This window comes from Hemicordylus capensis, chromosome 6 (genome assembly GCF_027244095.1).
Source record: "Hemicordylus capensis ecotype Gifberg chromosome 6, rHemCap1.1.pri, whole genome shotgun sequence".
In the NCBI taxonomy this organism is placed as follows: domain Eukaryota; kingdom Metazoa; phylum Chordata; class Lepidosauria; order Squamata; family Cordylidae; genus Hemicordylus; species Hemicordylus capensis.
In genome coordinates, this window is record NC_069662.1 from 155,875,028 (window position 1) to 155,900,661 (window position 25,634).

The 25,634-nt window shown below is 44.1% G+C and overlaps 1 protein-coding gene across 8 annotated transcripts in view; it reads right to left on the reverse strand.

Moving 5' to 3' along the window:
- Positions 1-1,025: 1,025 nt before the first annotated feature.
- Positions 1,026-25,634, reverse strand: part of RNF32 (ring finger protein 32) — a 65,813-nt gene continuing 41,204 nt past the window's right edge. For 6 of the 8 annotated variants that reach the window (XM_053259132.1, XM_053259131.1, XM_053259136.1 and 3 more), the window contains 2 exons: positions 5,691-5,858; positions 1,026-4,765 (listed from right to left, as the gene is read on the reverse strand). In XM_053259132.1, the coding sequence (XP_053115107.1) occupies positions 4,523-4,765; positions 5,691-5,858 (411 nt within the window). In that variant the 3' untranslated portion in view covers positions 1,026-4,522. Of the gene's footprint in view, positions 4,766-5,690; positions 5,859-16,436; positions 16,775-25,634 lie in introns of those variants that run through there. The other 2 variants (XR_008309443.1, XM_053259137.1) reach the window with 2 other exon arrangements.

The following is a 25,634-nucleotide window of genomic DNA, read 5'->3' on the forward strand; positions in this document are numbered from 1 at the left end:
TCACTGGTGTGAGAGCATGGTGCAGCTTTGTGGATGCTTTATCCACCTTGCAACTCACGAGCGGAAAAAATATATACAAAAAACCAGAATGGTTTTAACAGGAAAATAGGAATCTGCTTTATATCAAATCAGGCTATGGGTCCATCTAACTCAGTATTGTCTACACAGACTGGCAGTGGCTTCTCCAAGATTGTAGGTAAGAGTCTCTCTCAGCCCTATCTTGGAGATAACAGGGAATGAACTTGGAAACTTCTGCATGCAAGTGCTCTTCCGAGAGTGGCCCCATCTTCTAAGGGAATATTTTACAGTGCTCGTGTGTGTGTGTGTGTGTGTATCGAGCTATCTATCTAACATTTTGCATCCCACTCTTCATCCAAGGTGGAGCCCAGAGCGGTGTACTACATACTTAAGTTCCTCCTCAACAACTTTGTGAAGTAGGTTAGGCTAAGAGAGAACTCTGGCCCAGAGTCACCCAGCAAGTATCATGGCTGAATGGGGATTTGAACTCGGGTCTCCCTGGTCCTAGTCCAGCCACCACAACACATTGGCTCATGTAGACATGTAGTCTCCCAGTCAATTGTAAACTAGGGTGGATCCTGCTTAGCAAAGGGAACAATTCATGCTTGCTACCATAAGACTAGCTCTCCTCCCTTTTTTTGTTTTAAGCCCGATCTTTGCTACAGCCACTGATACTCAAGAAGTTCTATGTAATCTACCTAGGACACTATCCCCAGCTTTCTATCATGTCTCAAATAATTTGTGAGCAAAGAGGACATTCCTGGTATTGAAGGTATAATGGTTATAAGGAGTCTGATGCAAAAAACCTTGCTTACTTTACTTGCATTAGCAGGTCTTCCTCCCACCTACAATGGTTCTTATCAGCACCACCACTTAGCTAGTTATGCTTTGGATTCTTGATACCGCTCTGCTGAATTATACTGCTGCTTTTGGTTCCTGAGCCTGCAAGAGGTTTCCCATTCTTTGGGCCCCTTCTGCTGGGTGTACTTCACTTCTTACTTAGCAAGTCACTACTTCAACATTTTATTTGAATTACCATATTTATATTATAGCTTACAATAAAATAATTTAAAATAAATCACAAACACAATGGTAGCAGAAAACAAACAGCATTATATAATCAATTCAGCACAGTATTAAAGGTCTTCTGAAATAGCAAGGTTTTTAGTATCCATTTAAAAATAGGGAGCCAGCCTTTCACACCTGCAATGTATGTATCACCAGGACTGTCAACCGTTTACATGGCTACTTGAACTGATCTGACTCAATTTTCTAAAACTGCTCTGGCTAGAGATTTGGCTCTCTTCTCCATTTGAAATATAGACACTACTGTTGATGTTGACAAGATCATTTTCAAGTGAGACTGATTCAGAACTTTCTCTCTCACCAATCCCAGCTGGTATGTTTCCCAGACTATGGGAAATACCTACAGCAGTAATATAGGAAGATGCTGAAAGGCATCATCTCATACTGTGTGGGAGGAAGCAATGGTAAACCCCTCCTGTATTCTACCAAAGACAACCACAGGGCTCTGTGGGCACCAGGAGTCGACACTGACTTGACGGCACACTTTACCTTTATGGTTTGATACCAGTAATCATGTGCACGGACCGGTTCGGAGGCCATTCTAAAGGCCTCCAGACCGGTCCGGGCATGGGGTGGTTTTGGTTCGGGTGGGGAGTTCCACTCAAAACGGGGGGGCTTTACTCACCCCTTCCATTTCACAGGTGCGCGAAAGGCTCCCTAGAAGCCATTTGCAGCCCAGCCAGCAAGGGGGAAGGGGACGGCAGGGAGTTCTCCTGCCGTCCTCTTGTAATTGGAGTAGATTTGGAAAGAAGGGGGCAGCAGGGGACCTCTGGGGAGCTTCAGGGGGCGGCCGCCAGCCGAGGGGGACTTAGCTTGAAGGGGTCAGCAGGGACTGGGAGCGATCCTGCCGCCCCGATTATGGATACGAGGAGCCCGCGTTAGAGGAGATTGAAGCGGGCGGCACCTTGCCGCCCGATTACTTCAAAAAATATGGGACTTTAATGGAAGGGGTGAGTAAAGCCCCCCCTGTTTTGAGTGGAACCCCCCCACCCCAGTGCTGGACCGCAGCTCCGTGGTTCCGTGCACACCCCTAGATACCAGTTCTTCCACTGGGAAAGGAGTGGGTCTTCATTATCAAGCTTGCCAAAGATGACAAGTACATGTCATCTCATTTTGTGGCATCTAGGCTAGCGAAGTAGCAGGTAGACTTGGTACAGACCATGCACACTGTTATTTAGCCATGTCTATCTTTGGTGCCATTATAGGACAATCAGGTGATGGAAAATCTCCCTTTTGATGACAAGGATATCACTGGCACTGACTCTGCCCTCGGGCTCATATCACTATACAGTGTCTTGGCCTATCTGGTTCTTTTTAGTATGAACAGCTTTTCACATTCCTGTTGTTTAAGCCATCAGTTTTGCTTTAACTGCCCCCAAGATACAGCAATTTTGCACTGCCTCAGCAATTCAAACCTCTATAAGTGAAATGCCACTTCTCCACATATATAGACCTCTCTTCATTTCCTGTGGTAGCTACTCAAAAGCACCTCGGACTCTTTTTCCTGTTAGAAACTTCATGGTAGACTGTGTCCTGGCTCTGTTTGTACACACAATAAGATCCATTAATGTCTATGGCATGCACTAGAGGTATTTTCATACTGGATATTTGCAGGGCAGCTACTTGGTTATCACCATGCACCTCCTTCTCTGGAAGCATAAAGCACTGGGCTCTCTCTTCCCTTGACTGTTATCTCCTTCTGCCTCTTGGTAAGTCAGCTTGCTATTTTCCTATATGTGGCTCTGCAAAGAATCCATGAAGAAAATAGTTGAGTATCTGTAGCTGTTGTCATGATGTAGTGATTAGAGCAGCAGTCTTGACTGAAAAGATCTGAGTTCAAATTGGCACTCCTGCCCGACCACCAGGTGATCTTAGACCAGATGCCATCTTTCAGTCTTTCCTGCTTCACAGGTATTAGGAGGATAAAATGAGAGGGAGAAAACCTTGTATATTGCTCCTTGACAAAGAATGAAACAAAAATTCTTCAGGTGAGTATTCTGTGCAGTCCTATATCCATCTCACAGTAGGAGAAATTTCAAGTGTACTGAAATTGGTCATGTTCTTTATTATTGCCAGATGAAACTGAGCAGGAAGACATTGGTTTTGCTGCCTCAAACCATGTATGTAAAGCTATTGGGGGCCAGCACTCCCTAGCCTGCCAGAGCTTTTTAGCATCTCCCATCTAGTATCTGCACAGAATACCTATTTGAAGCACAATGGTCACAAAGAAGCAGCTCTGTTTTTCTTTTGCCTTGCCATTCTACCAGAACTACCAGCATCTTGCAGAGCACCATGGGTATCAAGGTGAAGAGCCTGCTGACTGAGCTCAGTAGCAGCACTTTGAACTGCAATCAAGAAAGCAGTGATCACTTTTTCTGGTGGCTTTCACCTGATGGAAAGGTAGAGATGGTCTCCTCTGATGACTTAAAACAGTTCGCTACCTTCTTGCAGTCTCAAGCAACACTAAGAAGTCCAGGGAGACACCAGAAGTCCAGGTAGCACCTGTGACACTCAAACTGCCATGAGCAAGTATTTTCATTCTTGCTTTTTGTGTTATGTGCAAGTATTCAGCTGAAGTTTTGCTGAATTGCCAGACAATTTCTTAATGGCTTGGATGTCTATAGGAGATGCTGAACTCCTGATACAGGCATCAATTTCTCTGGTTTGTTTGATTTTGAAGCAGAATGAAATGACTCCTCTGATTGCTTGAGAGTTGAACCTTGATTGCAGCATCAACTCATTGGCAAGGACTGAAGTTTCTCAACACCATCATTTTGGGTGACCTGCCTGCTATTGATAGCAAACTGCTGACATCCTCTTCCCTCAGCCTCAAGAAAACTCTGTGGATGGAGACAAAAGTGCTTGTGCAGGTCTTTCAAGATGTGGTGACAGCCAAAAACCTGGATGGCTTTAAGAGGGACTTTGAATAACTTCATGAAGGAAAAGTCTATCAATAGCTACTGGTCGGAGGACTATAGGCTACCTCCAGCCTCAAAGGTACCAGTTGCAGGGGAGTAACAGCAGGAGAGAGGGCATGCCCACTGGTAGGCTTCCAGTAGCATCTGGTGGGCCACTGTGTGAAACAGGATGCTGGACTAGATGGGCCTTGGCCCGATCCAGCAAGGCTGTTCTTATATTCTTATGTTTCTGCAGACTAGCACAACTGTTTTTTTCTGTTCATTCATTGACAAAGAGAATTTTGAGGGTATCAGAGAGCCATCGCTCAGAGAAAAGGAAATGAGTCTGGACAATGACCAGGCTGACCTTAAACCTAATATCCAGCTCCCTGCTCCCCACTACCTCCTACCTCCACCCTGCATGACAATACTTGCCGAAATGCCAAGCAATTAAAACATCCCTTGAAATATATTATTTTTGCTAAGGTATTCTCAACTCCATGAAAATATGTATTGTTATGTTAACCATAAAGCACTTTCTTCTGATAACAGGAGCGGCATAAAGGACAAATGGGTCTTTCTCCCAAAGAAAATTCTTCAAATGCTTGAAGACAGGCACTATGAAACATGTGTGAACAGGAGAGCAGGACAATATGGCGGGGACATGCTTGGTGGCTGTCTTGGAGAAGGCCGTCCTGAAGATGTACTGAGTGAGCAAGTGGCATAATGCAAATTGGGCAGTCAGAAATGTCTTGCCGGAATGCCTGAAACAAAAAGAAAATGGCATTAAAGTCAGAAAATATGAGAATATGTGGACAGCAACAGCTTTACAGTTCTTGCACAGTTCAAAATGGTCTTGTATAACATTTCTTCTGCATTTTATATTTATAAACTGCTTTTGAATTCATTTATTTTTGCAACAACTCTGTGAGGTCGGTTGAACTGAAAAACAGAAATATCCTGTGACCTTCAGTTGAAAGAGAATTCAAAACTGGATCTACACTAGATTTATACCTGTTTGTGTAACTTCTGTAACTCTAACTTATGTAAATTGAATGCCCAGCATTAGATTATATACTATGATTAGATTAAATAAAATGTATGGCATAGGAGGAAAATTCACATTATAAAATGTTGAAAAGATTTTTGGTGGATTATGTCTCTGGTGGCTGGATCACTAAGATGTCAGGGTTGTAGCAGGGATAATGTGTTTAGCAAATAAGGAAAACATATTTCTAATTGAGCTCAGAATCTCAAATTCTAAGGAAGGTCATGGCTGTCCAGGAATTTTTGAAGCTTTATTACCATTAGTATAGTTTTCACAGATGGCTTTTGAGTCTGATCACACTTATAATACTATGTGCAAATGTGCTATAATAGATCACATTTTAGACTTCAAGCAAGGAAATGCAAGTCCAAATCCCTGCTTAGTCTATAAAGTCCACTGGGTTTCTCTGGAGAAGTTGCTCTCACTCCACCTATTCTACTTCATAAATTTGTTATGAGGATAAAATGGGACATCATATTCACCACTCTGAATTGATAGAACGTAGGATACAGAAGTAGTAAATAGATACATAAAGGGGTGTTCCCTGTGAATAAAAAATACAATGAGGGACAGACATGGAAACATTTTCTCTCAAATATACTTGAACGCACGAAGCAGTTCTGTCTCTGACTGAAACCAACCTGCATCTGTATTTTCCCCCATTCAGCTTCACTTAGGAATGGGCCCAACGTTTTGTCCAGTTGTTGAAACACATTTTGACTTGCAGCTATAGTAGAATCAATCTCAGAGAAGAGTTCATCTACACAGGTATCATATGAGTTCAATAATCGTTGGCAGATCTCTGTAAACTGAAGGGTGAGAGAGATTGTGGACTGTAATGAGCTACAAGCAGGAAATCCCATGAGGGCTCAATGGGTGCCTATCTGCAAGGTATTCAGATATACTCTGCTTTATTACTTAAGCCATTTGGATATGCAATAAGAAAAACAAGTTGCTCACCTGTAACTCTTGTATTCATAAGGAATGAGTTCTGTGCCTGCGCAGAGACCTCACGGGTAGACTAGCTAGCTCCTCGTGATGCCCACTCTGCCTCGCAAGTGCTCTATGCTTCCATTGAAATCGGCAGTTGGGGGCGCCATTTCCTCAGTTTCTTGTAGATCGCCATAATCTGACGATCTTTCAGCAATCACTCAAGGTGTGTGTGTGTATACACACAACAGATCACTATCGGATAAAGAGTTACAGGTGAGCAACCTGTTTATCTGGACCATGATCTGTTGCATTCATAAGGAATGGGTGATTAGCCAGCTTCTCTAAGGTGAAGGGCACAGTAGACCCAGATGCCTATGGCAACACCCTTTTCAATACGCTCCTCCCAAATCCAGCCTGTTCTGATAACCGCCGGTCAATGCCATAATGTTTTATAAATGGCTGCTGCAAAGACCATGTTGCAGCAGTACAAATTGCCATTTTAATGCCCAACAAATGTGCCATTGAAGCAGCATATGCTCTTGTTGAATGTGCTCTTATTGTGCATGGGGGATCTACTCCCTGTAAGTCTGCAAAATCGCATAATTCAACACATAATCAACTTGTGCAATTCTCTGCCACAAGATGTGGTGCTGGCTACTAGTTTGGAAGGCTTTAAGAGAGGTTTGGATAACTTCATGGAGGAGAGGTCTATCAACAGCTACTAGTCAGAGGGTTATAGGCCACCTCCAGCCTCAGGCAGGATGCCTCTGAATACCAGTTGCACGGGAGTAACAGCAGGAGAGAGGGAATGCCTTCAATTCCTGCCTGTAGGCTTCCAGTGGCATCTGGTGGGCCACTGTGTGAAACAGGATGCTGGACTAGATGGGCCTTGGGCCTGATCCAGCAGGGCTGTTCCTATGTTCTTAATCTACTCCATCAACCAATGTGCTAGTCTCTGCCTTGAGAGGTTGGCCCTTTTGCTTTTCCCTTTCTACAAATAGTTTCCTTGCCTTCTCAGTGGCTTCGTTCTTTCCAAATAATATAGCAGTGCCTGGTGTACATCTAAAGAATACAACACTTTCTCCAATGCTGTTTCTGGGCTCTGGGAAAAGGTCAGTAAAGTTATTTCCCGATTGAGATGAAACTCCGTCACTACCTTTGGTCGGTAACTGGGGTCTAGTTTCATGACCACCTTATATGGGAAGAACAGAGTATATGGGCTGTCTATAGAGCCAGCGTGGTATAGTGGTTAGAGTGCTGGATTAGGACCAGGGAGACTCAAGTTCAAATTCCCATTCAGCCATGATACTTGCTGGGTGACTCTGGGTCAGTCACTTCTCTCTCAGCCTAGCCTACTTCACAGGGTTGTTGTGAGGAGAAACGTAAGTATGTAGTATACCACTCTGGGCTCCTTGGAGGAAGAGCAGGATATAAAATGTAAAATATAACAATAATATAATAATATAAGTAAAGCCGTAAATTCACTCACATGCCTAACCATGGTGATTGCAATCAGGAATGTAGTTTTAAGGTTGACCAATTTGAGATTCGTCTCATTTATTGGTTTGAAAGGGCTTTCAGTTAACAACAACACCAAGGACAAATTCCAGTCTTCCATGGTCTTCCATATTGGTGGATAGAAATTGTTAATCCCTTTTAGAAATCTTTTGCAGTCTGGATGGGAGAATACAGTCAATCCACCCTCTGTGTCTGGACGATATGGCTGCTAAGTGGACTTTTAAGGACACATTTGTTAAGCCGTTAAGCTTCATTGAGGTCATGTTCAGGAGCACCTGTTTTAAGGTAGCCTGTTTGGGGAGGTAACCATGCTTCTGTGCATGTAATTGCAAACCTTCCATTTGATCCTATAATTTCTCCTTGTTGACAGCCTCCGATTATTGAGTAAAATTCTTTTAAAAACCTGATTCTCCACACTGTCATGCATAGAGTCTTCACATTTGGATGCTGCACCCTTCTGTCCTCTTGCACTAGAAGGTCTGGTTGAAGAGGGAATCTGTGGTAGTTCCTCTTCGAGTGTTTGAGTAGCAGAGCAAACCATGGCTGCCTTGGCCAGCATGGCATTACCAGAATGCAGGTCGAGTTGTCCCTCATGATTTGTGCCAGCACACGATGGACTAACAGCTAAAGTGGAAATAGATAACAGAGACCCCAGATGCCGAAAAGCATCTCCCAGTGATCCCTTGCCAATTCCTGCACGAAAGCGGTATCTCTGACATTTTTTGTTGGCAGCAGTCGTGAGCAAGTCCATAGTCGGATAACCCCACAAGTCTAAGACCGTCTAGAGATAGATGCTGTTGATCTCCCACTAGTGGTGCTGGTTTTGCAGCTTTGACCGACAGGTCATCTGCTAGAACATTGTCCAAGCCTCTTATGTGAATGGTCAAAGGATACTCTCTGTGAGGAATGCACCATTCCCAGATATACATACTCAAGACACACAGTGGATGGGACACTGTTCCCACTTGTCAGTTGAGATATGAAATCGCTGTCGTGCTGTCTAACTGAATTTGCATAACTCTGCTCCTGAGCATTGGCTTGAAGGCTCCATAACCATAAACACTGCTTGTAGATCCAAGTATATTTTTATTTGATTTATTTGATTTCTATACTGCCTTTCCAAAAATGGCTCAGGGCAACTTACACAGATAAATAATAAATAAATAAGATGGATCCCTGTCGCCAAAGGGCTCACAATCTAAAAAGAAACATAAGATAGACACCAGCAACAGTCACTGGAGGTACTGTGCTGGGGGTGGATAGGGCCAGTTACTCTCCCCCTTCTAAATAAAATGACTCACCAGTTTATGTGTCACGCTGGGCATGATGCTTCACCCATCTTCCTTGCACCTGGTGCTCTGCACAATGAGCACCCCATTCCATCAGGGATGCATCTGTAGTCCCCCACTGAGTAGGGGTCAATGTCTTGAATGGAACCCCTTCCAATAGATTTGTACTTGCCATCCACCAGTGTAGAGAAAATAGCTCTGTGGGAGTGTCAACAGTTTCCTTTGGCTGTCGACATTGGGTTGGAAGTTCCTTAAATACCACTTTTACAGTGGTCTCATGAGGAGACGTGTGTAAAGTACCATGGTGTTGCAAGATGCCATTAGCCCAATTAACTGCTGTATGTTTTCCGCAGGCTGTACTGGGTTCAGGGTGAAATGCCATACTAGGTTTCTGATCTTACCACAGGTTCTGGTAAGTATGCTCTTTTTGCTTGTACATCTAGAATTGCTTTTATATAACTTATGCGCTTCTGTGGTTCCAGCTTCTTCCAGTTGACATTGATCCAGCGATCCCGTAGCAACTGTAGCACAAAGTGCATCTGCGAACATAACTTTTCTTCGTCGCCACTCACCAGCAGCCAGTTGTCTAAATATGGAAAGACTATGATTCCTTCCACTACCACAACCATAACTTTTGTGAATACACATGGGGCTGCTGACAATCCGAATGGGAGGACAGTATATTGAAACACTGCATCTCCCACTGTAAACCTCAGGTACTTGCGGTGGTTTTCTTGAATCCCCACATGGATGGGCAAGCATCCTTCAAAACTAACGTTGCTGCCCAGTCTTCCTTGCGTAGGGAGGGTAGTATCCCCTGCAACGTTGTCATCTTGAATTTGCTTGCCCACACGTACCAATTTAGCCCTTGAAGGTCATGATTGCCTGACTTCCCTCCACCGTCTTTGGGATCTGAAAGTAACGGGAGTAATATCCGGACAGTCTCTCTGTCCACCACACAGGGACAATTGTCTGCTTCTCCAGAAGCATCTGCACCTCCAGCAACATTGGAGTTGCTTTGGTATACTTCAGCCCCAAGAATGGAGGCAAAGTTTTGAATTCTTGCATAACCAGTTTCAGTTATTCGGAAAACCCATTAATCTGATGTTATGTGGTGCCATGCTTGAGCATGGCTTGCTAACTTGATGGAATTGTCGGCAACCACAAAGCAGATGTTGTGTGCTTTGGCAATCATCTGTTGTTGTTTGTGCAGTGGACAGCTGTTTGAATCAAATAGTCTGTTATTGTCCTTGGAGGGCCTGATGTTTTGGCTCTTATTCTTTTGCCCATAAACTTTGTTTCTCTGAAAAGGTCTATATTGCTGTCTATAATCCCTCTTTTCCTGCTGTTTGAATGCTGGTCTCCGACAACCATAAGGACAGTAACGGGAGGTCGATGCTGATGTTGTAATTGAGGCCATAAATGTTTTAGCTGTGAATTTTGTTTTTTGTTTTAATGATTCCACAGTGGAATCCGTATTCTTGCTAAAAAGGCTTTTACCATCAAATGCTAAATTCTCCACATGATGATGCATGTCTTGCTGCAAAGCCGTGGATCAAAGCCATGCGTGATGGCGCAAAGTCACCGCAGTAACCATGGCTTGTGACTCCGTCTCTGCCAAGTGCTTGAAAGCACCAAGTTGCTGCCTAATGACTGCAGTAGTTCTTTCAGATAGTTCTGCAACCCTGTCTTGGAATTCTTCAGATGATAGCGAAGTGGAGTCTTGAAACAAAGTGTCCCATAAGAAGTGGCTGTCTAGCTATACAGGCTGCATAGTTAGCAATCTGTATGCCAAGCTTGAAGTAGTGTATATTTTTCTCCCTAATACATTCATCTTCCTTTCTTCCTTATCAGAAGGTGTTGTATGGCAGCATCCAGTCTTTGAAGATGACGCACAGTTGATTACCATTGAATTTGGTACTGGATGATGAAGCAGGTCAGGTATGCATTTTTCTCTTCTTGAATCCTGTACAAACCTCTAAACGTTTTGATGTTGCCATTGAGGTCTACAGCACTTCCCAAGCTGGCTGTTCTGCCTTGTTAATCACCGGCAACACTGGAAGGGTGACTGGATGCGATGTTCTTACTGCCACCATCATATTATACACTGGGTCTTTCAGATCTGTCTCTGGTAACTTTAAGTGCATCCCCAATGCTTCTGCAATTTCTCTTATCAAAGCATGGTAGGCTTTGATAACTCCTCCAATGGGGAAGTAGACGTCTTTGGCGGCACATCAGAGGGTGGGTCTGATGGGTGGCTTGCTCCATCCAACTCAATCTGTCGAATCTGAAGAGTACCCATCACCATCCCCAGCCAGGGGCGTTCTGTAGTGGCAACATCAATGGGGTCTTTGCATGTGTCACAGGAATCTCTTCGATATCCTGTTCAATGTAGAGGCCAGTACTCAAAAAGCCCTGGAAATTTGACCCAGACGGGGTACATGTCGAAGATTCTAACATCGCAGTTAGAGAGGAAGCAGTGTTCTGATCCAAAGCAGCCTAATCATCTTGCTCATGTTCTGTGGTCAGACCCATCAGTTTTATTCTTTTTTCTCCCCTATTATCTTGTTGAGGAGTAGAAGGGGATTGCACTGGTGATTGTGCTGGAAACAAGTAGAGCAGCCTTCTTGGCGCAGCTGCTAATGGTGAAGTCGTGGTTTTTGACGGCGATCCCGTCTGCTGCATTGACTGTGTCGACATCGACATTGATCTCAATGTCGACGCTGTGACATGATCCATGCCCTCATTACTGGCAGGCATTGACACTGTAGCTCTTGGTATCAACCACTTTATTTGAGGTTAGACTCTTCAATGCTGACAGTGCCCCTTCTGAAGGCGGGCTATATGCTTGTGTCATAGTCAGCGAAGGAGTTCCATCCCCTGTCTTGCTGCAGTGCTTTTTTGGAGGTGGTGATTCTCGCTCCTCTCCAGAAGTGTGCATGTGCTTGTGCTTCCTATCTTTATGTCGATGAGCCGACTTTAAGACCTCTTTCGGCCTCTTAAAAATGGGCTCAGTCTCCTCAGCAGTGGTTTTATACTGCGTTTCTGCAGATCCCTGCAAGCTCGACACTGAGCTCGACATTGAGCCTGATCGTGTCCCTGACATCGTGGCATAGCTCAGTCTCAGTGTTGGTGGCCGTAATGCTTCATTGTACAATGCCGCACAAAGGAGGAATGCTCTGTTTTTCATTGTTTAGAAAATGAACAGCAGATTTTACATGCCGTCGTGTTAGCTGCTCTCCCAAACACAGCAAGCACAATTCATGAAAGTCTGTCGATGGTAGTTTTGCATGGCATTCAACACATCTCTTAAATGACTTTTTCAATTCCATGTTGATAAGACAAACGTCCCAAGGCTTCCGCCCTGCAGCGGTTATTAAAAACAGTTGTTTTTCCAATCCAAACTGTTAAGCAAAAGAATGGTCTTAAACAGTTCTGTAGTCAGTAAAATCCAATAAATCAGTCTCACTCTTTTTCATTTGTTTCTAGATCTCCGAGGAGCCAGCAACAAAGTGTTGACGCTTTGGTAGTCAAATAGAAACTGAGGAAATGCTGCTCCCAACTGCTGATTTCAACAGGAGCACGTGCGAGGCAGAGTGGGTGTCACGAGGAACTAGCTAATCTACCCGTGAGGTCCCTACGCAGGCGCAGAACCCATCTATTATATTAATTCTCCTGGGTGTGCCTTGGAATGTGCGTCCCAGCTGATTGGCTGGGCGGTGGAGGTGCCTGATTGGCTGAGGCGCACCCAGGAGAATTGGCCGGCCAGGCGACCGTGGAGGAGAGGCGGCAGCAGGATGCAGAGGCGAGGCGAGGCGGTGGTGGGCCTGGCCCGGCCACCACGGCAGCACTCGGCCCGGCAGCCTGGGCCAGCTGGAGACTGGAGCGGGGGGGGGGGAGAGGTAGCTGGCCCCAAAGAGCACACAGATGCTCTGTGTGTGGGTCGGCTAGTTCCTTATGAATACAATGGATCACAATCCAGATTACTATTATACTTTGGCCTTATTTTACCACCTAATATGATCTGAAGGGAGATTATTTCCTAACTCCCGTTATGGAGAACATTGGTCAAGAGTTAGAACCCATGTTTAAGCAAAATTCTTCCACGCTATGCCTGGCACTTACGGGTGATATTTCTTTCTGGCCAAAATAATCACTAATATTTCAATGTATTGGTGAAAAGATGACCCCCTTTTCAAAGATCTATTATGTCTGCAGAGTCAGAAACTTTGTTGCATTTAAATAGCAAACATCGATAAAGCAGGTCAATGTGTTTAATATGTCATTCAGACTTGTGTACAAGTTGCTCAAAAGGACGAAATTGCTTCTGAGAATATTTAAGGTTACTTTTCAGCAGCATAGCGTGCACTAGTGATGTGCTTCAGCATAGCCAGAGCAGAATCTGGGTCACCCCCTTGAAACCATTCAGAGGCAGCTGCTGGCAGTACACCTGTCTCTACACTGTACTGCATGGTTCTGGTGTGTGTGTGGGGGCCTCCTTTATGGGAAGCAGGGCCGTGTATTGCTGCAGAGATGGCTGGGATGGCGCATGGGGTGCAGTGAGAGGTGAGAGTGGGAAACACTTCAAGTGCTTTCCTCATACAGCTTTATGGGGAAAAGAGTACCTCTCCCATCAGTTCCTGCAGACACCACCTGCCACTCCTAACGTGCAATCCAGCTGTCGCTGGGATAGTACAGGGTTCTGCTTTCCATAAAGAAGCCCAACACAGACTAGAAATGTGCAGTACTGCAGTGACCGACGTTCTGCAAAGGGCTATCTTAACTAATGCACAAGTTATGCATTTAAAGACTGGAGACTTATTTTAAAAAGAAGCAAATTTTAAGGTGCAATTTTAGCAGAATAACTTCAATATAAATGTTGACTTTTAAGCATTATTTCGTTGTGTGTGTTTAATTAATGCCCTTTACTGTTTTAGAAGGCCTCCAAAGGTGAGAGGGAGGGAGGGAGGAAAGAATTGGGCTTGGAGAAATATAGGCCCTCAGATGTGCATTATCTGAGCTTGACTCCCCAGCTCTAGTATCCTTTAAACTGAGAATGGAAATGCCTCCTTGCAATTCTGCAAATGGCACATGTATAAATATATGGAGATCTTTTATACTGATTATTGTATCATTGGTCCTAATTCTGTCTTCTCTATCCAGCAGTGGCTCGTTTGGACTCAGGCAGAGAGAGGTCTTTTCTTGCCCTGCTACTTGTGGTACTTTTCACTGGAGTTGCCAGAGACTGAATATGGGAGCTGCATGCAAAGCACTTCTGCTACTACTGAGGTAGCCCCCTCCTTAGGCAACAAATGCACATACAGATTCATGTCTAAGTGCCCTGCTTTCAATGGAATGCCCACTTGGATGTGTTTCCAAATGCACCTCATTCATAAAAGCAATGTGTATTCTATGTAAAGCAAGGTAGTGAGGACTGTAAGGAACGGACCCAGCCAACCAACTCGCGTGGGAGGAATTATAGCTGAGTCACCCCTCCCTGTTACCTGGCAAACTGACTGGGTTTAAACTTTATTAAAAAGGAAAAGAAGAATCTCTGGTAGATTATATTGCTGCCACCAATCTCTCCATAGTGATTTTCTTTAAATGAAGGGAGCGATAAAACTTCCAGTTCCTACCTTGCTAATAGGCCAATATAAAAACATAGTGTCTCACACACACACACATAAGTGGAGCTGTAGCCAGCTGTTTGGGGGCATGTGGACTAGAGGCTTCCTCTCCCAGAGCCAGTCAAACACTCCAAGAGGGCTTGTAAAATGAAAAAAACCATTTATTGCTTTAAAATCACACCCACAGAGACAGACAGATGTCCGGGGGGGGGGGGGCTGAATAAGCCACTTTAGGATTTCACACATAACTTTTGCAAATAATATTAACTTAAAGGTTACTAGTGTATTCAAAATGCCCAGATATTCTCAGATGGTCCTTAACTTGTTCATTACTAGACTGAAGTGGAAGATAGGTAATTGCAAAAGCAGATACTTGGGGATACAATGCAACACACACAAAAGAAAATAACTTCTAACGCAAGTCTTACTAAAACACTTTCTTCTAAGTCTAACCTTCTGAAGCCACAAGCCTTGACTTCCTTCTCTTGGACGTCACCATGACCTAGGTGAGACCAGTTCTTGAAATCTCTGACCCTCAAGAGATTTGCAGAACTCACCCTGTGAGAATCTGGCAAGACTCCATTGCTCCTCTCTCACCTGGGCACCCCTTCTTCTTCCCAGAAGCCCCTCTGGAACCCTCTAGTACTGCCCACTAGTTAACCGACTGGGTCATGACCTAGCATCTCCAGTCTATAACAACAAACAAAAAGGCAGGAGAAAATAAACTATGGACAATTTTGCAGAACTGCAACTGTAGCACCTTCCCTGAAACTGTTTGGCTGTTAAGGTAATATTTAAAGGCCCATCTCTAGATGCTCTGCCTTTAAAAATCAGGCCGGTAGTAACTGTGGAGAGGGCCTTTTCTGTGTTGGCACCCTGCTGTGGAACCCTCTTCCCCAGGGTTTTCTTGGCACCAGTCTTATGGCGCTGCTTTAAAATAATCCTATTTGTGCTGTTAGTGATCAATAATGACAACTTTATCGTTATTCTGAATCTGATTATGCAGTTTTGTGGAAATTTTCAGAGTCCTTTTATGCTGTACTTCTACTTTTGTATTGCTCTGCACCCATATTTTTACAAAGTTGTGATGTTTTATATTGCTCTACAGATTATTTTAACTGGAAACCATTGTGATTTTTGTTAAAAATTTATAAGGCTATGAATATCCTAAATAAAAATAAATAGTAATATACTGAAAAAGCATGCAGTATGTACAAAGAAGAAAAACATGAGGACATGCTCCCTTGCTTGTAACCTAGTCCTGAGTAACCGCAAGATTTTGTTATTCATCCTGTCATGTGGTCTAACCTTCTGCTGAGGTTTATCCACTCTTTATCTTGCTATATGGGCTGCTGTATAAGCAAACATAGTGAGGACATTCACACAATCAGAAACTGTTCTATCTGGGTTTGGGAGCTGTATGTGCTCCTAATTTTTGGCTGTGTGGAAGCATGGTTAGAGGAAATCCTGGGCAGAAGTCATGGTATAGAAGCAAGGTAGGAGGAAAAGCTACCCAGGTTTTTCTCCTACCGTGCTTCCACACAATCACTTCTACCCAGGATTTCCTCTAACCTTGTGTAGTGATCAGCCTCCCTGAAAGAGTTAACTGGAAGGGAACTCTGTCCTGACTGGAGGGCAGGAATCTTGTATTCTCATCCAGAATTTGGTGAGTTCAAGACAAAGGAAGCCAGGACTTTGGGCTTCGGGGAGTTTAGTCTAGGGAAAGTTTGTTTAATCAGATGTTGTGTTAGATTTTCTGTTTTCTTTTGTGTGCATTTTGTATATCCCTGATACTGGTCTATGATATTGTTCATCTACAACATGATTAAGCTAAGAAACACTAACCTACAGCCATCCAGCCAGGGCATTGCAAAAGACTCTGTAAATTTTAATTGTGCTTTTGTATTTTCCTACATACTTTTTCCTTGCAACTGGGTAACCATGATTTTTAAAGTGTGCTGCCCCAACTTCATCTGGGGTGGTTTTTGACATATTCTTGTAACTTACAGAGTATCTTTACCTGTAACTAAAAGCTGAGAAAGCCACAGACGAGAGCAGTCTGTAGAATTTGAATAAACTTGTTTTTCTTTTTGTTCTTTTCTTTTACAAGCCTCTCCGAGTGGATTTTTAACTCAGGAGAAAGGGGAGGCTGAAAGGGTTTTCTTTCCTCTGGTGCAAAACACGCCTCAGGAGCTCAGCAGCTATTTGTTTCCCCACCACGTGTAGGCTTGCACATGGAGGACTGTTGTATACTTTTCCAATGGCAAAATAAAGAGAGTTTTCCTTGGGATTTCCACCCAAGCCCAGGAGGGGGTCAAGCTCTGTTGATAAGTGGGTGGTGGTGGCAGCCTTTAGAATCTACCAAAAGTAAAGAAGAGTTTTAGGAGTAGCCTTTGCCAGAAAGCTCTGCAAGGATGACTCAGCATTTATTTCCCTCACGTGAGCTTGCTCTGAGAGAAGGGCTATAAGCCACTACACTTTGCTTCCACATAGCCAAAAATTGGGAGCACACACAGCTTCCAAACCCAGGTAGAACACTGTTTTTGACCACCTTGTGTATTCATTGTAGGATTCCTACTCCCTCGGCCACAGAGCTTTAGTTTCAGCTAAGGTGAAATATGGTAGCTATAGGAGTGGCTATCTATCAATGTCCAGGTGCTCATGACCTTGTTAATGAGAAGAGGTTAAGGCAACTGGTGCTCACTTTGCAGTGGAGCCAAATGTTGGCAAAGCTCTCCAGAGATTGCCAAATGCAGCTGCAGCTGCCCACTGGGGCCAATGGGAGTGTGTGCGATGACAGGCTGAAGGCTTTCCAGGCTGAAGGTAGCATGAGGCTGCTGGGGATTTTATGAGGGTCTCTGGAGGCCAATGGCTGCAGCAGCCCACTCTCCTGGAGCCACTAAGTGAAATCATGGGGGGAGGGAGCTGCACCACAGCAACCCAGCAGCAATATTGGTCATTTGCTAGTGCACCTGTCAATCCTAGCTAACCTCTAGAGCCAGAAAGGTGGTTGTGAGAATGCAGCTCATAAAATATAAAGTCTTGCCTGTTCAGCTCTGAGCAAGTCCCTACCTTTTTTTTCATGGTTGGACTGCTAATCTGGGGAGTACTACTTGTTCCATGTGGTCCTTGTAATGGGCTGTAAGCTGAGCCCTTCCTTTTTAGCATGACCTTTTCTTATTGGTTCTTCTAGAACAATACTACTTAGAATGTATTCAGTACTCTTTGTAAGTGCTCTACTTTTAGGGGCACACTGGCATGGCAGCATTTCATCCTATCAATGCATCACTCTTATTGTTAAATTGGAGGTGTGAGAAGGTTCCCTTGATACATGTGGCATCTTTTTGTGTTGTTGCATAGCCAGAGAGTGCTGGCCCTCCAATTGCCCATGCAAGGGACAAACATTAATCAGTCATGGAGTTGTGTCTGGAAAATGCCATTTTCATGAGTGACATCTAACTGCTTTTTGCATATCTTTCCCCTAACTTAAATGAAGCAAAGAAAACCCCACCATTCACTAGAAAGTACACTGGCCTACATCTAGACTATGTTGCCCTAGCTCAAAGATGTGGAGCAAGGACACTGCAAAGAAATCAAGTCTATTCCAGAGTGGTCCTGCCCTTGCAGAGGATGTTGACAAACCACAGGTTGCACAATGCATTGCACAGCACATTGTGTTGTCTTGTATATGTCCTGGAAAAGGTCTTCCACTAGCGGCTGCACAACATTATGGAGCTGCACAAATCCACAAACTTCTTAAAGTGTGCAATTTCTCTAATTGTGCTAGCACAACACTAGTCTGGATGTCAGCAACAGAGTTTTAAAATGGCTCACTTCACTTTCTGTACCTAATTAACATACAGTTATGGCACATTCCAGAGAATAAGTGGTAATAGAACTACTTGTGAAAATGCCTTAGATCCTTTGTTCATGTTTATAATTCTGACTTTTGTCTTAATGAAAGATGTACTAATCATCCCCTGCTAACTGGGCAAAGAGGCACCTTTTACTGTGGTGATTCTCTTTATTTAGCAGGGGGAGAGTAACTGGCCCTATCCACCCGCAGCACAGTACCTCCAGTGACTGTTGCTGGTGTCTGTCTTGTGTTTTTAGAATGTGAGCCCTTTGGGGACAGGGAGCCATCTTATTTATTTAATATTTCTCTGTGTAAACTGCCCTGAGCCATTTTTGGAAGGGCGGTATAGAAATTGAATTAATAATAATAATTAGATTTCTTCTTCAAAGGAAAGCTAATTAACAGATGAAAAGAGCTTTCTTCCAGTCTAGAAGTGGAAGATCTCTAAGTTTACCAGAAAAGAAGTCCAGACATTTTTCTGTATTTGGGTAATTAATTGGGTCCATTTTGTGACCTCTCTGCCCTTCAACTTGAACGATAGGACAAAGTGGAGGAATTCTAAATATGTTTATCAATATGTAAAGCATCATCAGTCACAGGTTTTAGGCAACGCCCAGGAACACGATTAAGTAAAGATGCACACAAAAGCACTGAGGTGACCTTTGTCTGCCAAAAGGGAGGCCTTTTAAAGCAATCCATCTTTATGTCAGCAAATTGCTTACTAATGTGTTGACTTAAAAGTAAAATGAAAAGGCTGGAATTTACAGCGTATCAATGAATCAGTTGATAAGCTTTTACTGGTTTAATATCCTCCTAGCCTTGCTGCCTGGAGCCACATCAAGTTAGCAACAGAATGTTTGCCATCTCTATGTGATAAAGGAAGTCAAATGGCTAAACAAACTCCCAGCCCATTATGCTGTTTGGTGAGATTTAAATTAAAATCTTTGGGAAGGAACCACGTGGTAGAGGAGGAGGATACTAGGGGGAACTGCACCATTTTACAAATAATGAACCTAACTTCCTAAACAATGGTCTGGATTTTTAGCATTTGAAAAGATTTAATTAGAGCAATAAAAGACCATACTTCAATTAGATGACATATACAAGCATGGATAAGGATCAAAGAAATTCACTACCAAATACACTGCATTCTAGGCAACACTTCACTTTCTGTATACCCTGGTGTTAAAAATTAGCATAGCTTGGTTGCAGTAACCTTTGGTAGTCTCTTTGATCTAAATCAGCAAGATCTTGAACAGATTGACATAAAATGGGCTACTGTACCACCACCAGACAAATAAAATATGTTCTAGCAAGCAATGGCATTTCAAATATAGGGTCTAATTGTGGGATTTCTTTACCAATACAAGAAGCTGAGTGTTCCTGCCAAAGGAAGTGGTAGTATTTTTAATGTGTCTTACTCAGCTACCTTCATGTATCTTCTTTTTCCTGCATAATGTTTTGGCTATTTGGGAATTAAAAAGATAAAAACCACCATTTTATAGAATGTTGTGGATAACAGTCCAAAGTCCAAAAAGAAAGTGATATAGAAGCTACAAATACAGAGAGGCAGAGGCAGCTATAACCTTTATTGTTGATAATATATTCTTTTATTCTATATATTTTAATGGAGATGCATGTACCTTTTCTACTTGTGTGTGAAGCAAAAGGGATAAAGAAAAACCCATTTCATTCAGCTGCTTTAACTATAACCACATTATTCCTTCTGGAAACAAAATGAATGCTATTTAAATTTTGATGTTTCTGAATCCTTCATCAGTAATTGTTTATAAATAAGTAGCACAATACACGTAGGATGCTGGGAGAAGTGCAGACGATCTCTTGATCTCTGCCATGCTTTTAGCCCAGCACAAGTATAGCTAGCAATATCATCATGATGACTACATGGGGTAAATTTTGGTGGCCAGAATGGTGCTAGTTAATAGAAAGTAATATGTCTAATTCTAACTGACATGTATACTGGTACAAGCAGTTATAGGCCTAGAACTTCCTCCGTCTTTTGTCCTTTATATTTTCAGGATCATGCTGTGTACTTGTGATACTTGGAAGTGTAAACTTTATTAAAGTTTTATTTTAAATAAAAAAGTTGGTTCTAAAAACAAGAAAGAAAACACTGCTTTAAAAGTGAAGGGCAATAGCACACTTAGTAGAGAGTTTCGTATAAGGAATAAGGACAGAATAAGAAAGTTGCTGCTTCTGCTGATAAATATTACTGGCAATTACCTAACTACCCATCAAATCTGAAGTTGGGAGGATGGAGCAGGATGGCTCCAGAACTGCATCCCACCCCTCAACATTCTAGATCATTTCAGCTTGCTTCCCATGCAGTCCAAATTAAAACAACCATTTACCTATGGGGTTGGTGGTGGGTGGGAGGAATAGTTTATTTCTCTCATTTTACCTGAACTTAGGCATGTTGGTAGGATTTGCCCACTTCTTGGCCAGAACAATGAGACATAGGACAGGATCCGTGCAGTTCAGTCATGACTAAGTACTACTGAAATGAATGGTTAGTCATAATTAACCTAGTCTCAGTCCTGCCCATAGTCCCTTCTGCCTATTGCCTTCTATTCCAGGACAAGCTAGAAGTAACATAGCCCAGCAGTTTTGGTGAAAGGCCGGACTGAGTTGCACTGAAAACATAAGAAAAGCCCTGCTGGATCAGGCCCAAGGCCCATCTAGTCCAGCATCCTGTTTCACACAGTAGCGCACCAGATGACCCTGGGAAGCCCTCAGGCAAGAGCTGGAAGGAAGCACTGTCCTATCCTCACTTGGGGCAGGCCTACTACAGTCTCTATCACAGAAGACAGTATGTCAGAATAGGGGTGTGCATGGACTGTGGTTTGTGTACCAGTCCAAATCTGCAGTCCAGTGGACCAGTTCAGCCAAACCTCTATCTAGTCTGGCGGTTCAAGGCAGCAGTGAGTGGTACCTTTAACAGCACCGATGGAGGGCTTTACCAGCTGGACCCTTCCTACTGCTGCACTCCACCCCCTGATAGCCTGTGCATGGCGCCGGCGCAGCTCCACCACTCACCTGGCCTCTGTGCATGGGGTCACCCACCTGGCCTCCAGCTGGTAAGGCCCTCTTAGCACTTACATAGCACTTACATTTATATACCACTTTATAGCCGGAGCTCTCTAAGCAGTTTACAATGATTTAGCATATTGCCCCCAACATTCTGGGTACTCATTTTACCGACCTTGGAAGGATGGAAGGCTGAGTCAGCCTTGAGCCCCTGGTCAGGATCGAACTTGTAACCTTCTGGTTACCGGGCGGCAGTTTTACCACTGCACCACCAGAGGCTCTTGTACTGTTAAAGATGCTGCTCACTGCCTCTACCCCCTCCCATCGCTACCTCAAACTGCTGGACCAGTTCAAGGTTTGGCTGAACCGCACCAAAACGGTCCAAATTCAGATCGGTGCATGAACCACAGTCTGTATCAGAGTAGGCCTGCACAAAATAAAGCCTGCATGCAAAACTGCAGCCCTCTCTTGACTATCTGTAGCTACCAAAGAAATTCCAGATATCAACTATTTGTGCCTTTTTTCACATGTGCAGAGGGAAGCTGTAGGGTGGGAAAACAGAAAAAGTAGTGGGTAACTTAAATAGTGCAGACCTGTGGTGATGGGAAGGGTGAGATTAGGAACATAGGAAGCTGCCATATACTGAGTCAGACCATAGGTCCATCTCACTCAGTATTGTCTACACCGAATAGCAGTGACTTCTCCAAGGTTGCAGGCAAGAATCTCTCTTAGCCCTATCCTAGAGATGCCAGGGAAGGAACTTGGAACCTAGATGCTCTTCCCAGAGCGGCTCCATCCCCTAAGGGGAATATCTTACAGTGCTCACACTTCTAGTCTCCCATTCATATGCAACTAGGGTGGACCCTACTTACAGTAGCTAAGGGGACAAGTCATGCTTGCTACCACGAGACCAGCTCTCTTCCTTAAAGAATGCTATAGAGTGGGAGAAAGGAGGGTTAGCAGACAGAGGTTAAAAGACAAGCAGAGACAGAAGAGAGAGAAAATGGTACTAACAGAAACATAGTTTAAAACTATAACAATTTATGATAACATAGCAATATGCAGCATGACCCTCAGTGATTTCAGTTGTGTGCCTGTGTTTCAGAGGAGGGCAAGGTCTTAGCAGCTAAGGGAGAATTGGGTTTAACTTGAATTTTCTTTGAAAAAAATTAAAAGATGAAAAGTCAAACTTTGCATTTTTGAGGGCTAAGTTGAAAATCCTGTTTAAATGTACCTGGAATTTCCTTGTGAATGAGCTGTATGCACACTCTGGATAAGTGTTTCTCAGCGTTTTTGGAATCAAGGACCGGTACATTATTTGTGCTTAGTTTTCCGAACCAGCAGCTCTTGGAGTAATTACCCTCCATTAGCAGTTTTGAGCCTGTGGGGGCCACCGCCGCTGGGAGCTCTCCGGAGCTCATTTCTAGGCAAGTAGTCTTCACTGCTGGGATAACGTTCATTTCACTTCCTCAAAATCAATGTAATCCCTGCAGCAAGGGTTGCCTGCTTAGAAATGAGCTTCGAAGAGCTCCTACCGGCGGACCCCACTGGTTCGAAACTGGGGACTGGCATGGACCAGCACCGGTCCGTGGACCGGGTTGAGAAACACCACTCTGGACCATGAACTCACAAATGTTCACTCCAACACCGCCAGGGACCATGAACTCACAAACATTGACTCCATCTTTTTTTTTGCATTCAACAAACAATTATATTGAATTTCCCAGTGCATTTTTTGGTACACATTTTCTTTTAGGATAAAGACTGAGGCCTGATTACTGTTACTGTTTTGGGCATGATAAAGTCACCTTGAGGTGGTTTTCATTATCAGTTGTTTGTGATAAATATATTGTTTGAATGTGCCCTCACATGGTGGGTAGGGATGTGCAAACCGGCTCGAATTCAAACTGGTTCGAATTTGAACCGGTTCGGTTCGAAGGTTTGAACTTGGACCAAACAGGGCATTGCACTGGCAATGCCAGTCCGAGTTTGAACCGATTGAGCTTGGTTTGGTTCGAGCCCATTTGAGCCAGTTCAAAGGTTCTAGTGGTCATTTTAGATCTTGTCCTCCATTTTGTGTGACTTGTTTTGCTTTATTTCATTGGCTGAACTCTTGCTTCCCTGATTGGCCAGATGAGTCTGGCTCTCTGGTAGGCTGTTCACTGTGCCAGTCCTTGAGAACTAGCACCCTATTGGCCAGGGGGGAGGGCAAAGGTGGGGGCTCCCAAAGGAGGAAGTTTCAAATCCTATATAAAGCCAAGCCTCTGTCCTACCACTTGTGGAACTCTCTGCCACAGGATGTGGTGACAGCCAACAACCTGGATGGCTTTAAGAGGGGTTTGGATGACTTCAAGGAGGAGAGGTCTATCAATGGCTACTAGTCGGAGGGCTGTGGGCCACCTCCAACCTCAAAGGCAGGATGCCTCTGAGTACCAGTTGCAGGGGAGTAATGGCAGGAGAGAGGGCACGCCCTCAACTCCTGTCTGTGGCTTCCAGAAGCATCTGGTGGGCCACTGTGTGAAACAGGATGCTGGACTAGATGGGCCTTGGGCCTGATCCAGCAGGGCTGTTCTTATGTTCTAGCCTAATCACTCTGGCTGCAGTTGCTGCTTGGCTTCCTCTGGCCCCTGCTGCTACTGGTTCTGCTCGTGTGGTGAGAGTCTGCTTGGGAGACTGGTGCTGTGTTTTTGTCCTCAATCCTCTGTTCCCTTCTGCCTGCTTCTCTTTGCCCCTGGTTTAAACCCCCCGCCATTCTGTGTGTTTGTCCTGCTGTGTGTTTGTCCTGTTTTTATTTTTTCTCCTGTGAGTGAGTGAGTGTCTGTGTCCCTCTCTCTCCCCCCTCTCTTCTGGGCCAGGGAGTCCAGGCCCTTTGGCCTGAGACCTCTCTCTGGCCCATCCATTTTTCTAACTCAGACTTTCCCCCACCTTTTTTGCTTTGGTGGCTGCTGCCTCAGCTCAGCAGCCACTGCCAGTTGCTTTTATTTTTTTCTGGGCTCTTTGGGGTCCACCCCTTGTTTTCTCTGGAGCAGGTGCTTTTCTTTGTTAATGCCTTTCTTGCTGTACTTAGCACACCACCTGCTCCAGACGCACTCTCCCCCTTCCCTTTCCTTCCTCTCATTCCCCATTCCCACAGCGTTTTCTCCCACCTGCATTTTTATTTATTTTATTAATGTTTTTACTTTTGTTTTTTTGGTGGGTGGAATTGCTGGAAAGCTTTTTTATTCCACCCTTGCCCTGCCCCAGCTGTGCCTGCCAGCCTGAGCTATGTCAGCCTGCCACTGGACTGGGTCTTCCTTTTTTTTGGTCCTGACCAGTGTGTAGGGCAGAAGATCTCCAGGACGACAGAGGGGGTAAGTGGTTAATTCGAGTCCCCATTATACCCTATGTAGAACCCTTCAGAACGGTTCGAATTGGGTTCAAATTCCAACCAAACCGGGGTGGGGTGGGGGCGGTTTCAAGAAAAACTAAAACTGAACCTACCCACCCTGGTTCAAATTCGAACCAAACAGGCCAAGCCAGTTTTGTGCACATCCCTAATGGTGGGAGCTGGTATTTACTATAACAAAAAAAAGCACTGAAGGCAATTTCTAACCAGACGAGGGAATATCCAAACAATATATCAGTTCTAACTTATGCAGTCATCTTTTCAGGGTGATCTGAGATAACATAAGATCAAAGAACATCAAAAACCAACACAAATAAAGCCTGAGACGGATCGTGATGAGGAAAACAGGGATGATGGATTATTGCTGTCCATAACCATTTTACGTGTTACAAATGATGATTGTTTATTTATTAAAAATTTCTTGCATACTGCCTCCTCCAAAGACTCTAGGCGGTGAACAATAACAATGGCAACAATTTAAAAATAAAAATAAAGGGCAAAATCTGGTGAAAAAGGTAGGTCTTAAGAAGGGCCTTAAAAGCCACTAAGGAGGGGGCTGAATGAATCTGGGGGGAAAGGGTATTCCAAAGAAGAGGGGCAGCCACAGAGAAGGCCCTCCTATGGGCCCAGACACCATGCACTACACCAGGGCCTGAGGCACTAAGGAGGGTCAACTGAGAAGACTTCACAGGACGGAACACAACTGGCCAAGAGAGGCGATCCCGGAGATATACAGGTACTAAGCCCATAAGGGTTTTGTAGGTGAGAACCAGCACTTTAAATTGGACCCAGAAGCGAACAGGCAACCAGTGCAGCGACCATAAGAGAGAGGTAACACTATCAAATCTACGGCCACCCATGAGGAGGCGGGCTGCTGCATTCTGGACTAGTTGAAGCTTCCAAATCATTTTCAAAGGCAACCCTAGGTA